The sequence below is a fragment of the Octopus bimaculoides genome, chromosome 5 (genome assembly GCF_046866305.1).
Source record: "Octopus bimaculoides isolate indiv1 chromosome 5, ASM4686630v1, whole genome shotgun sequence".
Lineage (NCBI taxonomy): Eukaryota > Metazoa > Mollusca > Cephalopoda > Octopoda > Octopodidae > Octopus > Octopus bimaculoides.
This window is the reverse complement of record NC_142932.1, coordinates 113,393,336-113,413,438: the sequence shown is the minus strand read 5'-3', so window position 1 is coordinate 113,413,438 and position 20,103 is coordinate 113,393,336. Positions and strand designations below refer to the sequence as shown.

At 34.4% G+C, this 20,103-nt stretch overlaps 1 protein-coding gene across 1 annotated transcript; it reads right to left on the bottom strand.

Moving 5' to 3' along the window:
- Positions 1-7,216: 7,216 nt before the first annotated feature.
- LOC106877002 (uncharacterized) lies at positions 7,217-18,837 on the bottom strand. The gene is made up of 3 exons (XM_014925783.3): positions 18,697-18,837; positions 8,815-10,421; positions 7,217-8,394 (listed from the first exon to the last, which is right to left on the bottom strand). Exons 2-3 carry the CDS (start codon positions 10,368-10,370, stop codon positions 7,515-7,517), a joined length of 2,436 nt encoding a protein of 811 aa, XP_014781269.1. The 5' UTR covers positions 10,371-10,421; positions 18,697-18,837; the 3' UTR covers positions 7,217-7,514.
- Between the last annotated feature and the right edge of the window lie 1,266 nt (positions 18,838-20,103).

The following is a 20,103-nucleotide window of genomic DNA, read 5'->3' as shown; positions in this document are numbered from 1 at the left end:
AATCAAAGATATTCCTTGTCAACCTTTTCATTCTCTAAGCAGCATTTGAGAAAAATCTTAAATGCTTAACAAATTATAAGGTCTCTTAGTCATCATTGCTTTGTGCTCATTTTTACCATAAGGTTTTCCAGCACAGCATTTTACCAAACACCATAATCTTTCATCAGATATACACACAACAGCAGTGAGAAATGTCAATTTTTGCAGTGTGTGCCATGTTTTTTTTTATCAAGCTACCCACAGTTGAGAGTTGTCTGCAGTAGAACTAAACAGCCTCTTCTATCCTATATCAGTTTTATTCCGTTGCTGCTCTCCTAGACAGGATGCCTTTGCAGCACATTGTAGAGTTTTCTCCAGGCAATCAAAGTAAAATTATTTTCATTACCAGTGCCAACTAGTCAGCAAGAAGGCTCACAGCAGTTAAGTACGCTGGGAATGATTGTCTCCATAACTGATAGAGTAAGCTTAGTTCTAAGCTCACAGCATCACTCAGGCATAGAAGATTTCTTTGACATAAAGCAAAGGGAGCTTTCACTGTTCTGAAGCAGTTTCATCATTGAATGGATAGAAATTATTGCAATGGACTAATGGGAATAAGCTGTCAGGATAGATTGAGTCAGCTAGAGACATGTGCTTCCTGAAGCTATTATATATAATGTTAATAACTGGTTTTAATGAGACTAATTGATATATACTTGGGTTAAAACAAAACATTTTTACAAGGTTCGCTCTCTCTCATTGGCTAGTGATGGTCACTTGTTTTGGTGCTTTATCTTCACCGCCAAATTCCAGCCCAAAGAAAAAAATTACATGAGAGTTCAAATGGGTCAGGCAAATGAAAATTGGTTCTTTGGTATGCCATCTGCACTTGTGTGGTAATCTCTTTACTCTTTTGCTTGTTTCAGTCATTTGACTGTGGCCATGCTGGAGCACCGCCTTTAGTCGAGCAAATCGACCCCAGGACTTATTCTTTGTAAGCCTAGTACTTATTCTATCGGTCTCTTTTACCAAACCGCTAAGTTACAGGGACGTAAACACACCAGCATCAGTTGTCAGGTGATGTTGGGGGTGGGGGGGGGGGGGGGTACAAACACAGACACACAAATACTTACATATATGTGTATACAACAGGCTTCTTTCGGTTTCCATCTACCAAATCTACTCACAAAGCTTTGGTCGGCCCGAGGCTATAGTAGAAGACACTTGCCCAAGGTGCCAAGCAGTGGGACTGAACCCGGAGTCATGTGGTTAGTAAGCAAGCTACTTACTACACAGCCACTGCTATGCTTAATCATATATCATTTTTTTTTAAATTTTAATTTAATTTAATTTAATTTAAAAATTTTTTTTAATTTTAATGCACTAATGTCTCATCTTTTTGAACCAAGATATGTTTCTAATACTTAATCAGTATTTAATTTATATAAGTTAAATTATTGATTATTTTCGTTGGGCCTCACAGAAGGAAAGTGGCTGAGTTCTTTTCGAGTGTTGGGCCTCATGGAGGCAATGACTAAGACCTTTGGCATTATGTTGTACTTGAGAAGACCCATCAAGCGAAGCAAAATCGCAGCCGTGGCTGGTACTGGTGTTACGCAAATGGCACCTGTGCCAGTGGCACATAAAAACACCCATTACACTCTCAGAGTGGTTGGTGTCAGGAAGGCCATCCAGCCGTAAAAACCATGCCAAATCAGACTGGAGTCTGGTGCAGCTTCCCAGCTGACTAGCTCAGGTCAAACCATCCAACCCATGCCAGCATGGACAACAGACGTTAAATGATGATGATGGAGAGTTTCTAATTTTACATTAAGTTGATGAAATATGGATATCAAATGATGCTGATTAGTTAGTAATTATTATTTATGATTACATATATATATTTGTGATTTAGACACAAGTATTTTACTTGTCTATTCGAAAACAGCATTAGACTATATTTTCTAAGGTTCTTTGACACATTCAAAAGTAATGACCTTACCTTAAGGTGTTGAAGTCCCAATCATATCTGATAAGCAGCTCTTTAGTTGTGTTTTCATTCCCCCTTTGTCTTTACTCATTGATACTTAACTGTTGGATTCGTTTTACTTACCTAGGCTGGTAGAGGTTTTATGTTATTTCATTCCTTGACAAAATAAGTTAGTGGGTTTGATATAATCTTTATTATAGCAATACACTGCTTAGTAGTTATAGTTTAATGAGGTTAGAATATTGTTATGTAGCAGATAAGGATTATTCTCTCCTTGGAAAACCTATTTTAATCTGCCCAAGATTAAAGCTTATGAATTTATAATTATATTTAAAATCTCAATTGTTAATGTATGTAGTCATTACCTTAAAGCTAGTTCTTATTATAATCACTGAAGAAGGATACAAGACTATGTTAAACAATGATAAAAAAATGCTTTCGACTGATAGTGAAATGATTACAAAACTATCTACAATTCATATGTAATATAAGGCGGTAATATTTTTAGTTTATATCAATAAAACATTTATATATTTTGACAGTGGACAATGACAGGGTCTCTATGGTGTAACCAGTAATGCAGTTGCCAAAATACAATAGAGATAAGTTTTGTATCACACAGGAATACCTGCTCTTTTTTCTGTCCTAGAATAATGCTTGCTAGTGTCTTATAATTATGTTTAATATCTTAATCATTGTCACACATATGTATGTGTGTGTGTGTGTGTGTGTGTACAGATATATACATATGTACATGTGTTTTTATGTACCCTTGTCTAGACAGCATGTGACAGTTGAAAATAAGTATCACTGCCATACAAGCAAAGTTCTTTGTGTCCAGTCTTCAGTGGAAAACATGTCTAACTATAGGAAAATATTACTTTCAGGAAACAGGTGAGGGTTTGTGACAGGAAGGGCATCCAGTCAGAAAAATCTGCCTTAACAAATTCTATGCAAGCATAGTAAAGTGGATGCTAATACAATGATAATAAAATTCAATTACACACTAGGATTTATAACTGATAATAAAGTATGAAATAAATAAATTTTATTAAATAGAAAAAGAAGAAACTTTACAAAAATATGGCATTTTTCAAAATCAAGAATCAATAATTTTTATAAATTGACTTTTAAACTTTAAAAAACTGAAGTTTTTTTTCTTTTTTTTTTCCTGTAATTGTTGATTTAGAAATATTTGCTACTTAATCCTTTTGACACTAAACTGCCCCTGGTTCTATGATATAAAGCCGTCTATTTTAAAAGTATTTACTATTCTATAGTTTTGAGATGACAAATTATATACATTATTTACACTGGACAGATAGGTGTCCTCACCTTGTTTGTTGTTACCACGATGTTTCGACTGGTGTACTCTCCAGCCTTCATCAGGTGTTCTGATGGAATTTCCAACCCAACCCTTCATTTGACTAATGCGGTACTGTGTTCTCATTCCTAAGATATTCGTTTTTTGCTTATGTTATTTCCCAAGTCCCTGCCTGGGATTGAACCCAGAATCCAAGGGTTAATAGCCCCCACTGTTATCCACTATGCTAGGCATATAGCGTCATGGATAAGAGCGAGGGCTACTAACCCTCGGATTCTGAGTTCAATCCCGGGCAGGGACTTGGGAAATAATATCCACAAAAAAAGAATACCTTAGGAATGAGAAAAGAATACTCCATTAGTCAAATTCCACCAGAACACCTGATGAAGGCTGGAGAGTACATCAGCCAAAAGGTTGTAGTAACAATAAACAAGGTGAGGACACCTATCCGTCCATTGTAAATAATTAAAAGTATTTGTAATTAAAACTATCCTTCATATATATATATAAGGACCTTTTTGTTAAGTTATATTTTAAACAACAACAATGATGACAAAGTTATTTTACTAAATCCTTCAAAATTAATTGAAACATAGGCAGTGTATTTCACTGGAAATATGCTTCTTTGGGGCTTCGTAGTAGGCCAGATTCTTGAAGGGATATAGACCTATTTTCTACACTTGTCTATTGGAATCTTTTGTGTCAGAGATATTGACAGAATGATCATAAAATAGCACCATTTAGTGCAACACTATGAGAAGTTATTAGATAATGTGGTGGAATGTCTTGAGTGACCCTAATGGGAAAATTCTTAAATGCCTTACTTCTGTATGGAATTGTTTCCTTTATCTGAGAAGTACCCAGAGATCATAACTGGATCATGGAATCGATGAAACGACAGTGAATATTCATCATCATCATCATTTAACGTCTGCTTTCCATGCTAGCATGGGTTGGACGATTTGACTGAGGACTGGTGAGCCAGATGACTACACCAGGCTCCAATCTGATTTGGCAGAGTTTCTATAGCTGGATGCCCTTCCTAACGCCAACCACTCCGAGTGTAGTGGGTGCTTTTACGTGCCACCGGCACGAAGGCCAGTCAGGCGGTACTGGCAACGGCCACGCTCAAAATGGTGTATTTTATGTGCCACCTGCACAGGGGCCAGTCCAGCGGCACTGGCAACAATCTCGCTCGAATGTCTTTTCACATGCCACCGGCACAAGTGCCAAGAAGGCAACGCTGGTAATGATCACGCTCAAATGGTGCTATTTACGTGCCACCAGTACAGAAGCCAGACAGCTGCTCTGGCAATAATCATGCTCGAATGGTGCTCTTAACACTCCACTGGTGCAGGTGCCATCACAATTTCGCTTTCGCTTGCCCCAACAGGTCTTCACAAGCCGAGTTTAGTGTCCAATGAAGGAGATATTGGAATGGGGGCCAGTCGTCGAATTTAGTTCGATTTCGATCTCACTTTAAGTAAGTCATTGTTGTGTGACAATAGTTAATTGAGCTACACTCACCTGGCTGAAGAATAACTTTATGCAAACAAACTAATGAAAGTAGCATCTTCTGAAACTGATTTTTCCATCTCAGAATAATGCTATGGAAGAAAGTACACTAAGAATGTTCCATTTCAGTTAATACATATCTAAGGTTATGCCATTTTCAACTCAAGAAAATATCAGAAAATTATCTGATAAAAATAGTTAAACATGATTTTTTACAAAATTGCTGTTGATAGTTGTTGCTAATATAAACACAAGACCTGGAATTTGGAGAGGGTTAGTTGATTAGATCAACCTATTGCCTTGACTGTAATAAAATGCAAGTTTTAGTTCTGATAACATTTACTATCTATATCAATAATAAATGATATTATAGGGTGAAGAAGCAGGTCTAATCATGAAATTTCTGTCTTAATTTCAAAATGAAATTATTCATTAATGACATCTTATTAATAAAGCTAGAAAAATATGAAATAATCCTGAATTGTTTACACTGAAAATTCAAGGTCTTTTCTGTTTAGCTGCCAATTTTCAATCTTTTCAATTTCTGCTCAAATTGATTTCATATTCAGAATAATGAAAAGGTTTTATATGCTAATCACTGCTTTGAAATTCATTTTCACAATAAATCAATCAATAAAAAGTAATTAGCTTTTAAAGTTTGAAAATTTTGGGTAATTTTAGCCAATCATAAGCCATAGACACACTCATGCCTGTTTCCATAGTAACAAGCTAAACATAAGAACTCTTTTGTCTGTGAGATAGTACATGTTGACAAATATATTCTACATGAAAACAAGTGTCCATCTGCTGGTTAAGAGATGTGCTAAAAATAACAGCCAAATAAGCCTTAAATCACGCACCCCCACCTTTTTTTTTTTTTTTTTTTGCTTGGTTTTTGCATAATTCTATGAATTCCCACTGCTTTTGATAGAGTACTCATTCCAATTGTGAGGCATTAACAGAGTCATATGGTGTTATTCTTAATACTCATTATTTTGAACCAATACTCAACCAGTCTTGAAACGTAAGTGCCACTCAAAAACATTTGTTTACCCCTAAGGAAGGATTGCCAAATTAAGCATTTCAGGGTTTCAGTAACAGATTTGCTGAGTTGCACGTAAAATTTGATGTGGGCACATTGCTTGAATTTATCAACAATCATAGAAATTGCAGAGCAACAAATTTACAAAACATTGTATAGTAATCAAGCTTAAACTGATCACATGAAGGAGTTGGAGATCAACTACAAATAATTGTCAGTTGTGAACACATTTGTTGATCATTGTAGTCATAGGATATGCAGTCTGGAAACTCTCATAGCATTTCAATATCATGTTAAGTATAAAAGTCTTTCATCATCCCTAAGTGATACAAATTATTGATTAAGTTATAATGTATGAAGGAAGACTTTAAAACTTAATAATTTATAATACAAACTGACTATGATGGTATATGTGTAGCTAGCATAGCTACACTAGAATATAAATGACTCAGATACAACACAAGTTCAGATCAATTACTTGCCAAACGAGTACAATTGAAATTAATTACTAAAGTGATATCAATTTCTTTGAACTAGAGAGAAAGCCAGTTTTTACAAATATTATTGATTCCAGTCTATTACTGGTACTTATGTTATAAGCTCCAGAGACAAAATAGAACTGGCAAAATTTCAGCTCAGAAAACAAGATAGAGAAACTTTATATGTAATCCCTTTAATATATCATCATCATCGTTTAACGTCCACTTTCCATGCTAGCATGGGTTGGATGATTTGACAGAGGACTAGTGAACCAGATGGCTGCACCAGGCTTCAATGTGATCTGGCAGAGTTTCTACAGCTGGATGCCCTTCCTAACGCCAACCACTCTGAGAGTGTAGTGGGTGCTTTTACGTGCCACTAGCACGAGGGCCAGTCAGGCGGTACTGGCAACAGCCACGCTCAAGTGGTGTTTTTTACGTGCCACCTGCACAGGAGCCTGTCCAGCGGCACTAGCAACGACCTCGTCTCTGTGATCTTGCAGCCTTAATTATTAAGTTAGCATTAGTTTTGTTTACCAAGTGTCTAATGAATAAATAACAATTAGCTATATAGTTTTAAAGTATAAGATTATATTTTTAATTTTTTTTTTCCCCCTTTACTGCCTAATTATTTCTGGTTAGCTTTCTAATGCTCCAAGCTTTGAATATTAACACTAACATAAATGTTTATTATTCATAAACTTTAGCTATCTTCATCATTTTAATAGCAAATATTCCAATATTGAGAAATATTTCTGCCTGAAAATATTGAAAAATATTTCTACCCGAGAATATTAAAAATATTTCTACCTGACTTTGAACTCTAGTAATTTCACAAATATACAAAAACAAGACATGGAATATATCTCATATTCCAAATAACAGTCTAAAAGAAAGAATACAATTCCATTTATTTTAAAGATCAAATGAGACATCAGATTTTCCTGAAAATCATTATAATTCAGTCTAAAAATAAAACAAATCTAAATGTTACAAATACTGATTTCCAATTTTGGCACAAGGCCAGTAATTTCAGGGGTGTGGGTAAGTTGTTTACATCAACCCCCAAAGCTCAACTGGTACTTCTTTTATCAACCACAAAAAGATGAGAAGTAAAGTAGGCCTTGGAGGAATTTGAAAATGTTGCAAATATTCAAGAATAGATGCTTATTTCAACTACCGAATTTATTCAGCAGTAATAATTTTATCATCTGTGGCCAAAACTACTTCTGTAGCAGTTACTGAACTTTCAGCTGGTTGAAAATTTACTCTTATATCTTCAGTAGGCAGAGTCTGTGAATTACCATCACCATTTACAGAACACAGTTCCAATGGTTGCACCATCAATAGAGTATGTCCTGCATTTCTTTGATCGGAACTTTCATCAGAGGCAATCTGTGATTGAGATGGTGGTAAATGCAAAGTAATTGTATGTGTTGATATTCCTTGTTTAGAAGATGTATTTATGGTTGCTTGCATCCCAGTAAGCATCTGAGAGTCTTGGGGAAGAGAATTGGTTGCAATAGCATAAATTAATTCTGCAGCAGTGAGATCTGTTGATACGAGATTATTCCCTGTTTGGGCCATTTTAATAATGTCATCTGCACTAAGACTTGAAACACTATTCTCTACAGGTACTAACTGAGTTTGTATTTCGCCATTACTAGGGTCGTTGACTTTTTGTAATATACTTTTATTATTACTGGAAGATAGAACTGTTGAATTAGTAGTTGTTTCAGTGGTGATGGTAGATGTTGTCGTTGATGTGGCGGTAGTTGTGGTGGTGGTGTTGTTGGTGCCTTCTTGGACATCAATCAACCCATACTTGTGATCACTGACATGATTAGTAAAACTGGTAGCATTCACAGTTCGGTAATTACAAATATCACAGTGATAAATTCCAGATGAATCTGGATGTTTATTTTTCATGTGAGTTTTTAAAGAAATAGCCTGGATGCACGAGTAAGAACAATATTGGCATTTGTATGGCCTCAATCCTGAGTGGCGCATTTTGTGACGGCGAAGTGAGTTGTGATCTCCAGTAGCATACTGACAAACATCGCACCTAAATAAAAAGAAAATATTGAGTATCATTGTTTTACAGTAAATGTAAAGGAAAATAAATCATTAAGGCTCACATAACTTTGAAATTATAAAAACAAAATTAAATAAACTATTCAATTTTTTTTACCAATGTCAATATCTGCTTAAATTTACACTTTCTGTTCTTTATAACATTTGAGATTTGAACTCAGACTGATTTCCTCTCTTAAAAATATGGTACAGGTATAACCATGTTCATTTTAATGAGTTTTATTTTTTTTTGCTGATAAAAAACATATTTATCTGTTAACTAGATATAAGAGGGTTTGGAAATAATATGAGGTTTCCGTAAGAACCAGTCCCCACTGAATACAGGCAGAGCAATACAAACGAATAACTATAAATGGCCTGAAAGTTTTTTGAGATTTAAAAGATTACTTACTTGAATGGTTTTTCCCCAGTGTGGATACGTAGATGTAATTGTAGCATAGCTTTACGTGCTGTTGAATGACCACAGTATGAACATACATATGGTTTGATCTTACTGTGGACAGCTTGTACATGTTTACTTAAACACTTCTGATTAGCAAAAGTCCGTTTACAAATGTCACACTGTTTAGTAGTATACCAACGATCAGCATCATTTGATTGATGTTCTGCATGGATCATTTGGTGGTTCCTCATTTGACTGAATTGCTTAAAGCCTTTCCAGCATATATCACATGTATACGGCCTCTGGTCACTATGAATTTCTTTATGAATCAGTAATTTGTGGGTAGTGTCTGTTTTGAACTCACAGTTCTCACATGCAAAAAGATCTGTATCAATGGAGTGACAGCGCCAAAGATGCATCCTAAGATGTTTCCAAAGAACAAATTCAACTGCACACATGTTACATTCAAAGAAAGACCTATTTGCATCTTTTTTGTGGCAAGCAATGTGAATCTTTAAACTTTGGTCTTTCTTAAACTTGGCAAAACAGCCTTGCAGATTACACTTAAGACTGTAGCCTTCTGTAAGAATATTAGTATCTTTGTTCTTTCTTTTCTTTTTACCTAAATAATAATCATCTTTCAGAGCTTTTGGTGGACGAATTTTTCTACGACTCCGTCCTTTGCGTGAATACCATTCACTATTTTCATCTTCCTCCCAGTCCTTGTCTGAAACAGGTGAAGAGGATCTCTGAGGTAATGGATTTTTCCGTTTTCTACCTGGCTTTTTTTTGGTAGACATAACTTGTGTTCCAACACTGACTCTATTAACTGTTTCTCCAGTTAATTGATTGTCTTCATTTTGTGGCAAAATATTGTGGACTTGTACTATATGAGATTTACATTCTTCAATACTGTTAAACCCAATTCTACATTGGCCACACAGAAACAATTCTTTCGTAAGAACATCATCCCCTTCAATATTAGGTTCAGAAAAGTCGTCAGAAGCAGCAACAGAAAACTGACTAATTGCTTGTGAATTAATTTCAGATTCATTAACAAAAGTCAAAGAGTCTTCAACAGTTGTTGTAGCTTCCAGTGGAATGTAAGATGGTACAATATTTCCAGTTGATAAGATATCATTATGAGTTGGAATCATTTGTGGTTCATTTAAAGAACCTTGAGTGAAAATAACTTGTTGATGATTTGAGGCTAACTCTATCAATGACCCAGCATCAGATTTTTCAATCAAAGAAACAGAGTCTACATCTGACAATGACGATGCTTCTTGAGAAACAGCTACAGACTGAGTCTTAGACAGATCAGGTATTGTCTCTTCCTCAACAGTGACATCACCTGAAGAACTTTCTGCTTGTTCAATATCATGCATATTTGAAATCGTACTTAATTTGGAAGGAGTTGTCTTGATGTGCACATTACGAACATGTATACCAATCTCTTGAGGCTGGTTGCAAGAGAAAGTACAGAAACGGCATTTGTATGTAGTAACAACATCCATATAATCAGTAAGATTAACATCAGTAAATCTGTCGACTGTTGAAGCCATTTTCTTTCTTTTGGAGTTTGTTTTTCAGGAAAGCTAAGTTTAATGTTGCATCTAGATAAACAAGAAGGATAAAAAGATATGTTTATTAATTATACGATAACTTCAAAAACAAAGCAGGGTGGAATATAAATACAATTCTCTTTTCCACAAATACACATTTCTGAAAATGATAATATATAAAATAATTTAAGAAAAATTACTAGGTTGAGGAAAAAGTTTTTTGCGCCATATTAAAATAATGATTTTTTAATGCAAGAATTTATTCAAAATCAACAACAACTATTCTTCAAAATAAAGACCCTCATTTTCCACGACCTTCTGCCAATGATCTGCAAGCTTTCGGATTTGGTTGAAGTACCAATTCTTTGGCTTTGAAGCGAAAAATTCTTGACAAGCTTCTTCACCTCTATCGAATGACCCAAATCGGTGACCTTTCATAAAGAGCTGCATTGATCGGAAGAGACCGTAGTCAGATGGAGCATTATCTGGACTATAGGCAGGATGTAGCAGAACTTCCATACTGATCAATTCTTCAATCTTGTTGTTGGTCTTTCTGGCGGTATGCGGCTTTGCAGTGTCTTGTTGAAACAAAGCACATTTTCAATGAACAAGTCTTGGGTACTTTTCAACAGTGAGTCACCATTGAACATGACGTGAACTGAATGAACACACACACCACAAAAATATATAAAAAAGGATGTTAGTGGAACATGGTGGTGGTAGTAACAATATAGAAAACATAGAGAGAGAAGAGAAAATGTATCTTGAGCCAAGTGATATATTGCTGGTGAGAATTTGCTAACAAAATTTCTACTAGACTGGACATAATTAGTTATTAATCAATGAGTCATTAAACCTAAATTTATGAGATACAGAAATTTGAGTTGTAAGGTTCATGCCTTTCCTAAAGACAGAAGTGAAGATGAATAGCTATAATGGGATTCACTAAGAGCTTCTACAATGTCTGTTAAAAACGTGAAATTTTGGAGAAATTGGAAAGCTAAAGTTTTGCGTCTCTGATGTATTTGATTTTTATTTTTAAATCTTAAATTAGACTAGATGGTTCACCTTAATCAGTGGTTCTTTACCTTTTTTTGTGTAGCCCCTTCCCTTCCCTTTTCATGACTAAACTAATTTAATATGGATAATTATTTAGAAATTTTACTCTAAAATGGATTGCATAAGCTTTTAACAGTGAAATAATAGAATATTAATAAAAACAGAGTTGTGAATTTACTTTACACATTGCAAGTTAATAACTTCCCTGTGCCTGATGAGATCTTATTTTATTTTAATAACCATTGCTAGTTTTATTATGTATAATATATTAACTACTACAGATAAAATTTAGTATGTTGTGTAACCTCACTGGGGGCAGTACAACCTACATTGAGAACTTGATCTAAGTGAAGGCTTACCAGTAGTGGTCTACTTAATAGCACCACTTTAACCCTTTTGCATCTAAACCAGCCACAACAGGCCCAAATTTTCAACCTGTTTTATGTTCAAACCAGCCAGATCTGGCCTCTCACACCTATCCTACAATGTCATTCTAAAAAAAAAATAACATCACTGAAATCTTGAAGCTAGGAGATAATGTATGATTAATACAAAACAATGTGAATAAATAAGCATTACATTTGACAGAGTAATCTGAATGCTAAAGAGTTAAGGGAATTTTATTAAAAATTTCGTTTCTGCTGATATAAAACTGAAATTAAGATATTCATTTGGCAATCAAGAGGTCCTTAGGTAAGTGTCATTTACAATAGCTTCAGGTCAATCAAAGCATTGTGAGTAAAACTGGCTAGACAGAAACTGTATGGAAGCCCATAAGATGGATAATATTTGTCATTCAAAACCCTAGCCCTCTCATAAGCTGGGTCATGCTGATTCTGTCCTTTTCATTAAGGGTACATGGGTCTGCAGAACACTCAAAACAATTTACATAATTTAATGATTAGGTAAATAACTGAAAAATCATGAATTCTGCCATCTATTTGATTGTATTACATTAAATATGCTGTTTCTCCACTCAATTATGACCTTCATATAAAAGGACTCCTTGGAAAATCCCCACACAATAACTGTTCACTCAAAATCTTTATATCTCAGTGACTTCGTATTTCAGGTAAAAATTTTGCTTCTCTGAGATCTTATACATCAAAACATGTTCAGGTATTACCATATGGACTAAGGTTATTACCACATGGCCCCACTGAATGTCACATTCAAACTAAATGTGGATTTCGAAGTTGCCTCCCTTGCTTTTCTTGATCTGAGTTCATTAGAAAAGCCCAGGTCTTTTTTCCTGTTTGGTAAGAGTGTAATTTTTAATTCATAGAAAATACATTAATCCACATTTGACTATATATTCTTCAGGTAATAGATGTGATTTGAATAGAAGTTCATTTTTCTCAAAGATCACCTTCACTCAAATCACATTTATCTGAAGAATGCTTTATTCAGTATGTAAAAAAGGAAAGAGAAAATATTTCGGATCCTTTTGGTTTGACGGGCAACATTTTTCATTTATGTTTTTGGTACCGAAACACTTTCAAACTTCTATACTTGTATATTTTGTGTTATAGAACAGATAAAAATTTTTGTATTCGAAGTTATTTCATGTAAAAAGTTGTCGTATTTCGGTAATTTCAACCAATCACTGACATCTATTGAGGTGAAAACAATTACTTCCGTAGAATGTAAACAACATATTCTAACGGTGTTATGGGATCTTTTCCCTTGAATAAAATTAGTGCCGTTGTTTGTCAACAACAACTATCGGCGGTACTGTTATTTATAACATCGTTCGTGCGTTTGTACTGGTTTTAGCTTTAGGGTTTTAGGGTTAGGGTTCCGGTTTTAGAGTTAAAGTTAGTTTTAGGGTTACGGTTAGGGTTATGATTATTTTTGCCATAACCTCACTCATAACCTAACCCTAAAACCCTAACCCTAACTCTAAAACCCGAACCCTAACCCAAATGCACGAACGATGTTAGAAATAACTACCACCGATAGTTGTTGTTGACAAACAACGGCACAAATTAAATTCAAGGGAAAAGATCCCATAACACCGTTAGAATATACTGTTTACATTCTACTGCAGTAATTGTTTTCACCTCAATAGACGTCAGTGATTGGTTGAAATTACACGAATACGACAACTTTAACATGAAATAACTTATTAAGAACTAATTTTTGTTAAGAAGGCTAAGAGAAAAAGATGTTTTATATGACACATTCTACCAGTATCCCAAGTTTGAAAGTGTTTCGTTAAGAAAACAAGTGTTACCCATCAAACCAAAAAGATCCAATATTTCTATCTACTATATTGTAATTAATATATTCCCTCTGAACAACATATTGAGTACTCCCACGTTTGTGAAACTACTTACAAATTATCATCCCACACACACACACAGGGTGGCTGACAATTTGATTTTGAAAACTTTCTTATTGCAGACACATCTAATTAAGTTTGGTGCAATTTTGTCCAGAATCTCAACCACAGTGACTCTGCCCTTGTGCAATTCAAAAGGAATTTTCAACCCAGCAGTAGATAACACCTTTGGACATAACAAACAGCAACACTTCAGTGGTCCTGTTGGAGCAGCATACATGTAAGCCTCCTGATAAGTGACCTTTTATGGATGGCAAAACCAGCCTTTGAAGGAGTACTGCAACTACAGATAGAACAGGTGAGATTATCTCTGAACCCTCAACTATAAAGAAATTCCACAGAGTAACTTTCAGGCATTACATTTCATTAGTTGGTGGACAATGATTTTTTCTCCAATTAATAGCAGTTCTTCTTAATACAGACTGCCATTTGCTTCTGTTCAGTGCAAGAATTTCCCATGTAATGAAGCTAATGTTCAAGGACTTAGGATAGTCTTTTGTGACATCATGAAATCTTTTATGGTTTGTGCTGGAGAAACCAAAAACTAATTCACTATAAGTTACTGTTTCAGAAGCTTACAATCATGAAGATGGATTGTTTGACCAACACATAGCACGTACTTGAGCAGATGAGCTTCTATATAGTGATGTTTAATGTACACCTTAGACATTGCCGATGAAATCTTTTCAGTATTTTGAAGTGTTGTTGATACAGGGTTTATGTTTCAGAGAGTATAGTAAGGGTGTGATGATGAAAATACCATAAAAGTACCATAGATGCAAAGCTTGGTGAAAAGTTTCACGTCTCTGTCTAACCCAGAATAATTTCTCCAGTATCTCAAATGCAACTGAAGCTTGTTCAATCCTCAAGTTTTCATTATTTAGAAATCCATCCCTAGAGACTGAGCTGCAAAAATACACAAAAAAGGAATCCACTCATCAAGCGTGGGCCCCTTGGATAAGTATATTTGGTTCGATGTAGGTCTCTCCTGGAACAGGAGTAAACATCACCTTGGATTATCCAGCAAACACACAAATATATATACATGAGGTAAACACAAGATGTAATTTACATCATTTGTTCCTCACATACGTTTCATAATTGTTATTTGCATCCACAGTTCTGATTGTGTTTCAAGTGCAACTGGATGCACTAATTCTTCATCAGTTATCAACCAGAAGGTATTACTCAGTTTCGCACCATATATATATATTACGGAGATGCACTTGCATAGCAAGTGACCTGATCTGAGATCGTGTGCTGGAACGAAAACAATTGCAGCGTGGAAAGTGTTTATAAGCCATTTAAAATAACACACAAAATCCGTTAGATTCACTTCAACATTTAAATTTAATTTGTCAAAATATTTTCGTCGCTTTGAGACCGCGACCTGTTCACTGACAAAATTCTGTGCTGCACAGAACGGATTTTGTGTGTTATTTTAAATGGCTTATAAACACCTTCCACGCTGCAATTGTATATATATATATATATATATATATATATATATATATATATATATATATATATATATATGGCACATAAAAAGCACCCACTACACTCTGAGTGGTTGGCATTAGGAAGGGCATCCAGCTGTAGAAACTTTGCCAGATCAGATTGGAGCCTGGTGCAGTCTTCTGGCTCGCCAGCCCTCAGTCAAACCGTCTAACCCATGCCAGCATGGAAAGCGGACATTAAACGATGATGACGGTGACACACACACATATATATATATATATATACACATATACATAGTTGTCTTGAGAGAGTCATGATACCAATATTAATAACACATGCACAGGTTCAATTCTACTTCTTTAATAATGTCAATTGGTTAAATATCTATCCAAGTCAACAAAATTTGTTTCAATACATGAACTCACATCAAGAATCTTGCCAAATCAAATACAATATATATATATATATATATATAACAAGCTTCTGTACATTGCCCATTTACCAAAGACTATGGTGGAAGACTCTTGTCCAAGCGGACACGAAATGGGAGTGAACTTCTTAACTACATAGCTAATACTAATATGTATGAGATGCTTGGACTAATATATATTAGTTTAAAGCAGTGATGCTATGAAGTATCCTTCATTAAAATTAGGCTGTGGAACTACATTCCTAATAAGCCAGTTTCAGTTTAGTGTTTAATACATTTGGTAGCACTTCATTATTAACCTGCATTTCAATGGAATTGCCAACATAGCTGTGTGGTTAAGAAACTTGCTTTGCAACTACATGGTTTCAGATTCAGTGCTACAGCACAGCACTTTGGGCAAGTGTCTTCTACTATAGTTCTGTGCCAACTATGCCTTGAGAGTGAATTTGGTAGATGGAAACTGTGTAAAAGCTTTGACAGTGTTGGTTTGTTTACAAGTCCATAACTATTCGGTTCGATAGAAAAGACCATTTAAATAAGTACCAGACTTTAAAAATATGCACTGGTGTTGATTTATCCAACTAAACCCTTCGTAGTGGTGCTGCAGCATCGCCACAATCAAACGTCCGAAATAAGTAAGATCAATCTTCACAATTTTGCCTTGATTTAATCATTCTTACAAATGTATTCAATGCAAAAATAATTCCAATGCCTTCAAAACCTTTAATGTATGATCCTTATCCATAGTCTCCAAATGAATTTTCCCGAAGTTATATGATACGGGTAAATATCCACATTTTAAAAACATGGTGAGCAGATATAGGCGCAGGAGTTGCTGTGTGGTAAGTAGCTTGCTTACCAACCGCATGGTTCCGGGTTCATTCCCACTGAGTGGCATCTTGGGCAAGTGCCTTCTACTATAGCCACGGGCAGACCAAAGCCTTGTGAGTGGATTTGGTAGACGGAAACTGAAAGAAGCCTGTCGTATATATGTATGTGTGTCTGTGTTCGTCCCCCAACATCGCTTGACAACCGATGGTGGTGTGTTTACGTCCCCGTAACTTAGCGGTTCGGCAAAAGAGACTGATAGGATAAGTACTAGGCTTACAAAGAATAAGTCCTGGGGTCGATTAGCTCGACTAAAAGGCGGTGCTCCAGCATGGCCACAGTCAAATGACTGAAACAAGAGATATAACACCAATTTAGCAATTGTACTCGCAGAATACTTGAAAGTATTTTATGACAGATCCCTAGTTTCTTACCATAGTTCAGACCTTCAAGTTTTATAGACTTGGAGAACCAAATTATAACATTGAATATACCGATTCGGCAATCTTTCGTTTTGACTCGTCAGATGTTTACATTTCTGCGAGTCATATCGAAACATCGAAACATTTCATATCGAAAATTCTAGGCGATTCTGGAGTTTAACATTTCGCTTTATTACAATTCCAAGTACGTAAATAATGTCCTTCACTAACAACTTCACAGAAACATCAACTCAACCCAGAAGAACTTTAGAACCTTCGGAAGGATGAAACGCGAAGTCGATCTCGGCGAGATCCAGCGCTGGACATGGAAGAAATAACAGCAAATTCTCACAAATAACACTTTACCACCTTAAATACATAAGGACAAATCGAACAATGGGCAATACTTTATGAACCCAAAAGAAAATACTAACAGAAACCAGAATACCATACACTAACATCGATCATTGCATTTTCTAAAAATAAATAAATAAATAAGGCCCGTTTCAAATGATATTTAATCATGTTTTAAGTATAAAACGTAATTGTATTCAGCAAGGGTGGTATTGATTCAATGACAGTTATATGCAGATCTTTTTGTTAGTTACCTATACAAGATTTAAAAATGTGTTTATTATGGAAGGCTAGTGTGTGGCATTATTCTGTAGTAATGCCCTTATATAAATATAAATGAATAAATATACAAGATTTATCTGGAATCACTGCTATACTGAATTAAATAGTTCTATCCTTAATAAGCATATCTTAATAAACACGATTAAAATTTATTTGAAATATGCTTCTTTAGAAAATTTAATGACGTTCATATTGGTATTTTTACCCTATTATTCCTGGCTTTGTTTGTATTTACTTTTGGCCAAAATGCAAAGGATCACCGGACGATGTAATCTGAGATATGCAAAAAGACGAGATGGTCACAGATGGAACGCTTTTAATTATAGACTTGCTTAATCTAAAAAATTAGTTTGCTTTTTTAAAAAAAAAAAAGATGTTTTTAAAGGCGACACAAGTCAAATAAATCTGAAAGCGTTACTTCGTTGGTTTTAGTTTAAAATATATTTAAAATCCTGAAAGCCATCTATTGTGTTAAATTCTTCATTTGCAGAGCGCTTTATCAGTAATCATATTTAAAAGAATACTCTTAGAATTCAGATTCTTCGGTGAATTACATTCATGTTGTGGTCAGTGGAACAAATTTAAAATCTCTATAGATTGCTGAACAATTCTATACACGCATGGTTTTCCTTAGAATGGATTGACATGTGCTTAGTAAATAGGATTTCAGTTATTCTTGAGGTAAAAGAATGTTGTTGCCATATTAAGAAAATCGATGTACAAATTATTATTCATTCATTTATGAGCATTTCAGGAATACCTGTTAAAAAGTTTTCATTATACATATGCAATTAATTCATGAAATTTAAATAATTTTCATGAGTATTTTGAATAAATTAATGTTACATCCAAGCACACGTTCAATAATATACTTTCTTCTTTTGCTTTTAAGAATAAGATATTGTTAGAATAATGCTATAAATGAAAATTTTAAACGATATATTAAAACATCTGGTAAGAATTAAGAGATAGTTTAAAGAGATAAATACAAAAATTGAGACAAAATGAAAAACATAAGAAATTTCGAGCGGACAAGGATATCCTCTACGCCATATGTAATATCTGTGAACCGACGTGCAAGTCATTGTGTTTTCATAAATAATAATAATCATTGCAAAAAACAAGATGAAATATCATAAATATACTAACCTTGGAGATTAATGTAATGTAAATTTTAAGAAACTGTGCTGTTTAATTCATCAAAATATTACGATTTAAACATATTTTAGTGAGAAAAAGCGCTAGAGGCTAAGCTTCAATGTAGCAGTAAATACAACAGAGGGAAACAATAGGTTTATAATTGAAGTGACCAAGGGAAGTAACTTGTGTGTGTCAGAGAAGTAGCGTTTGTCGTAGCAGACGATTTATTTCTGAGAAATATGACTGAGACATGGGCAGCAGTTGGAATTGGCCAAATGGAAGATTTACCTGTTCATGTAGCAGTAGAAGAATTAATACGTATGGTATTTCTAGAACAAAAGCAACAATTTGTAAGAGATAAATCTTCAATTACCCTTGATATAAAATCATGCAAAACTGGAAATGATAGCACTCAACAAGAATTATTTAAAATTAAATTATATTGTATCAGCGGTGTTTCAGACATTTCTATGTATCTTAAGGACGGATTAATCAAAACATTGCAATTCTTAGTAGAAAGAATGCAATCCTTTATTAAAAATGAAAGTCACTTATGTCAAATTGAAAAGTGTCATTTGAGTGACAACCATGCTTTGCAAAGGAATTATTTTTTTATTAAAAATCCTCAAAATAAAACCACTGACTTAAGTGAAATTACTCAAAGTATCAACAAAGTCCTTCAAAGTCAAGCTACATGGTATTTGAGAATCTACCAAAATCATGTACATATGCTGAGTGAATGTAGCAAAATTCTTGATTATCTGAAAAAATTAAGAATTCTAAACCCATCAGATGAATTCAAGTATAAATTAAAAGTATCAGGTATTAAATGCAATCCTGATTTATCTGCTAATAACTATATTGAACTGTGTAATAAAAGAATACTCACTGGTTTCCATCAAAATACTAAAACTGGTAAGATAGATGATATTTCAGGAAAGACTTTCATAGGTACTACAACATCTTTAACTATTTCTACCAAGGAAAATATTTATCGGAATATCTTTACTTTGACTTGTCTTGGTTTTCTTTTCCCACTTGCAGAAGAAGATGCTGGAGAAAAACAGCATTTAATTGAATTTTTCTCCTTTGGTCCCTATGGCGAACCCTTAAAACTTCCACATACAATTTTAAATTTTATTTCATGGGAGAAATACAATCTAAAAGCTTTGCTAAATAATCCCTTTGAAAATACAAGCAGTTCTTTACGGCCAGAAGTATGTCTTATTACACAACTAACAAATGGAAATACTTTGAAATGTCAAAAGTTTTGTGTTGTTATTTATATAATATTTGACAATACTGATAAAAGAGATGCGATGAGCTTACATGTTCTTGGATATCTACATAACAACTTGAAGTCTATTTTTGACACCAATGAAAGAAATGTAAGAATAGCAATAGAAAGTTTCACAA

What these genes read in the sequence shown, in the direction of transcription:
- LOC106877002 (XM_014925783.3), bottom strand. Translation starts at nt 10,370, where the DNA reads ATGGCTTCAACAGTCGACAGATTTACTGATGTTAATCTTACTGATTAT. An exon ending in ACTGGGGAAAAACCATTCAA is followed by an intron (nt 8,395 to 8,814) that starts GTAAGTAATCTT and finishes CTTTTTATTTAG; the next exon opens with GTGCGATGTTTGTCAGTATG.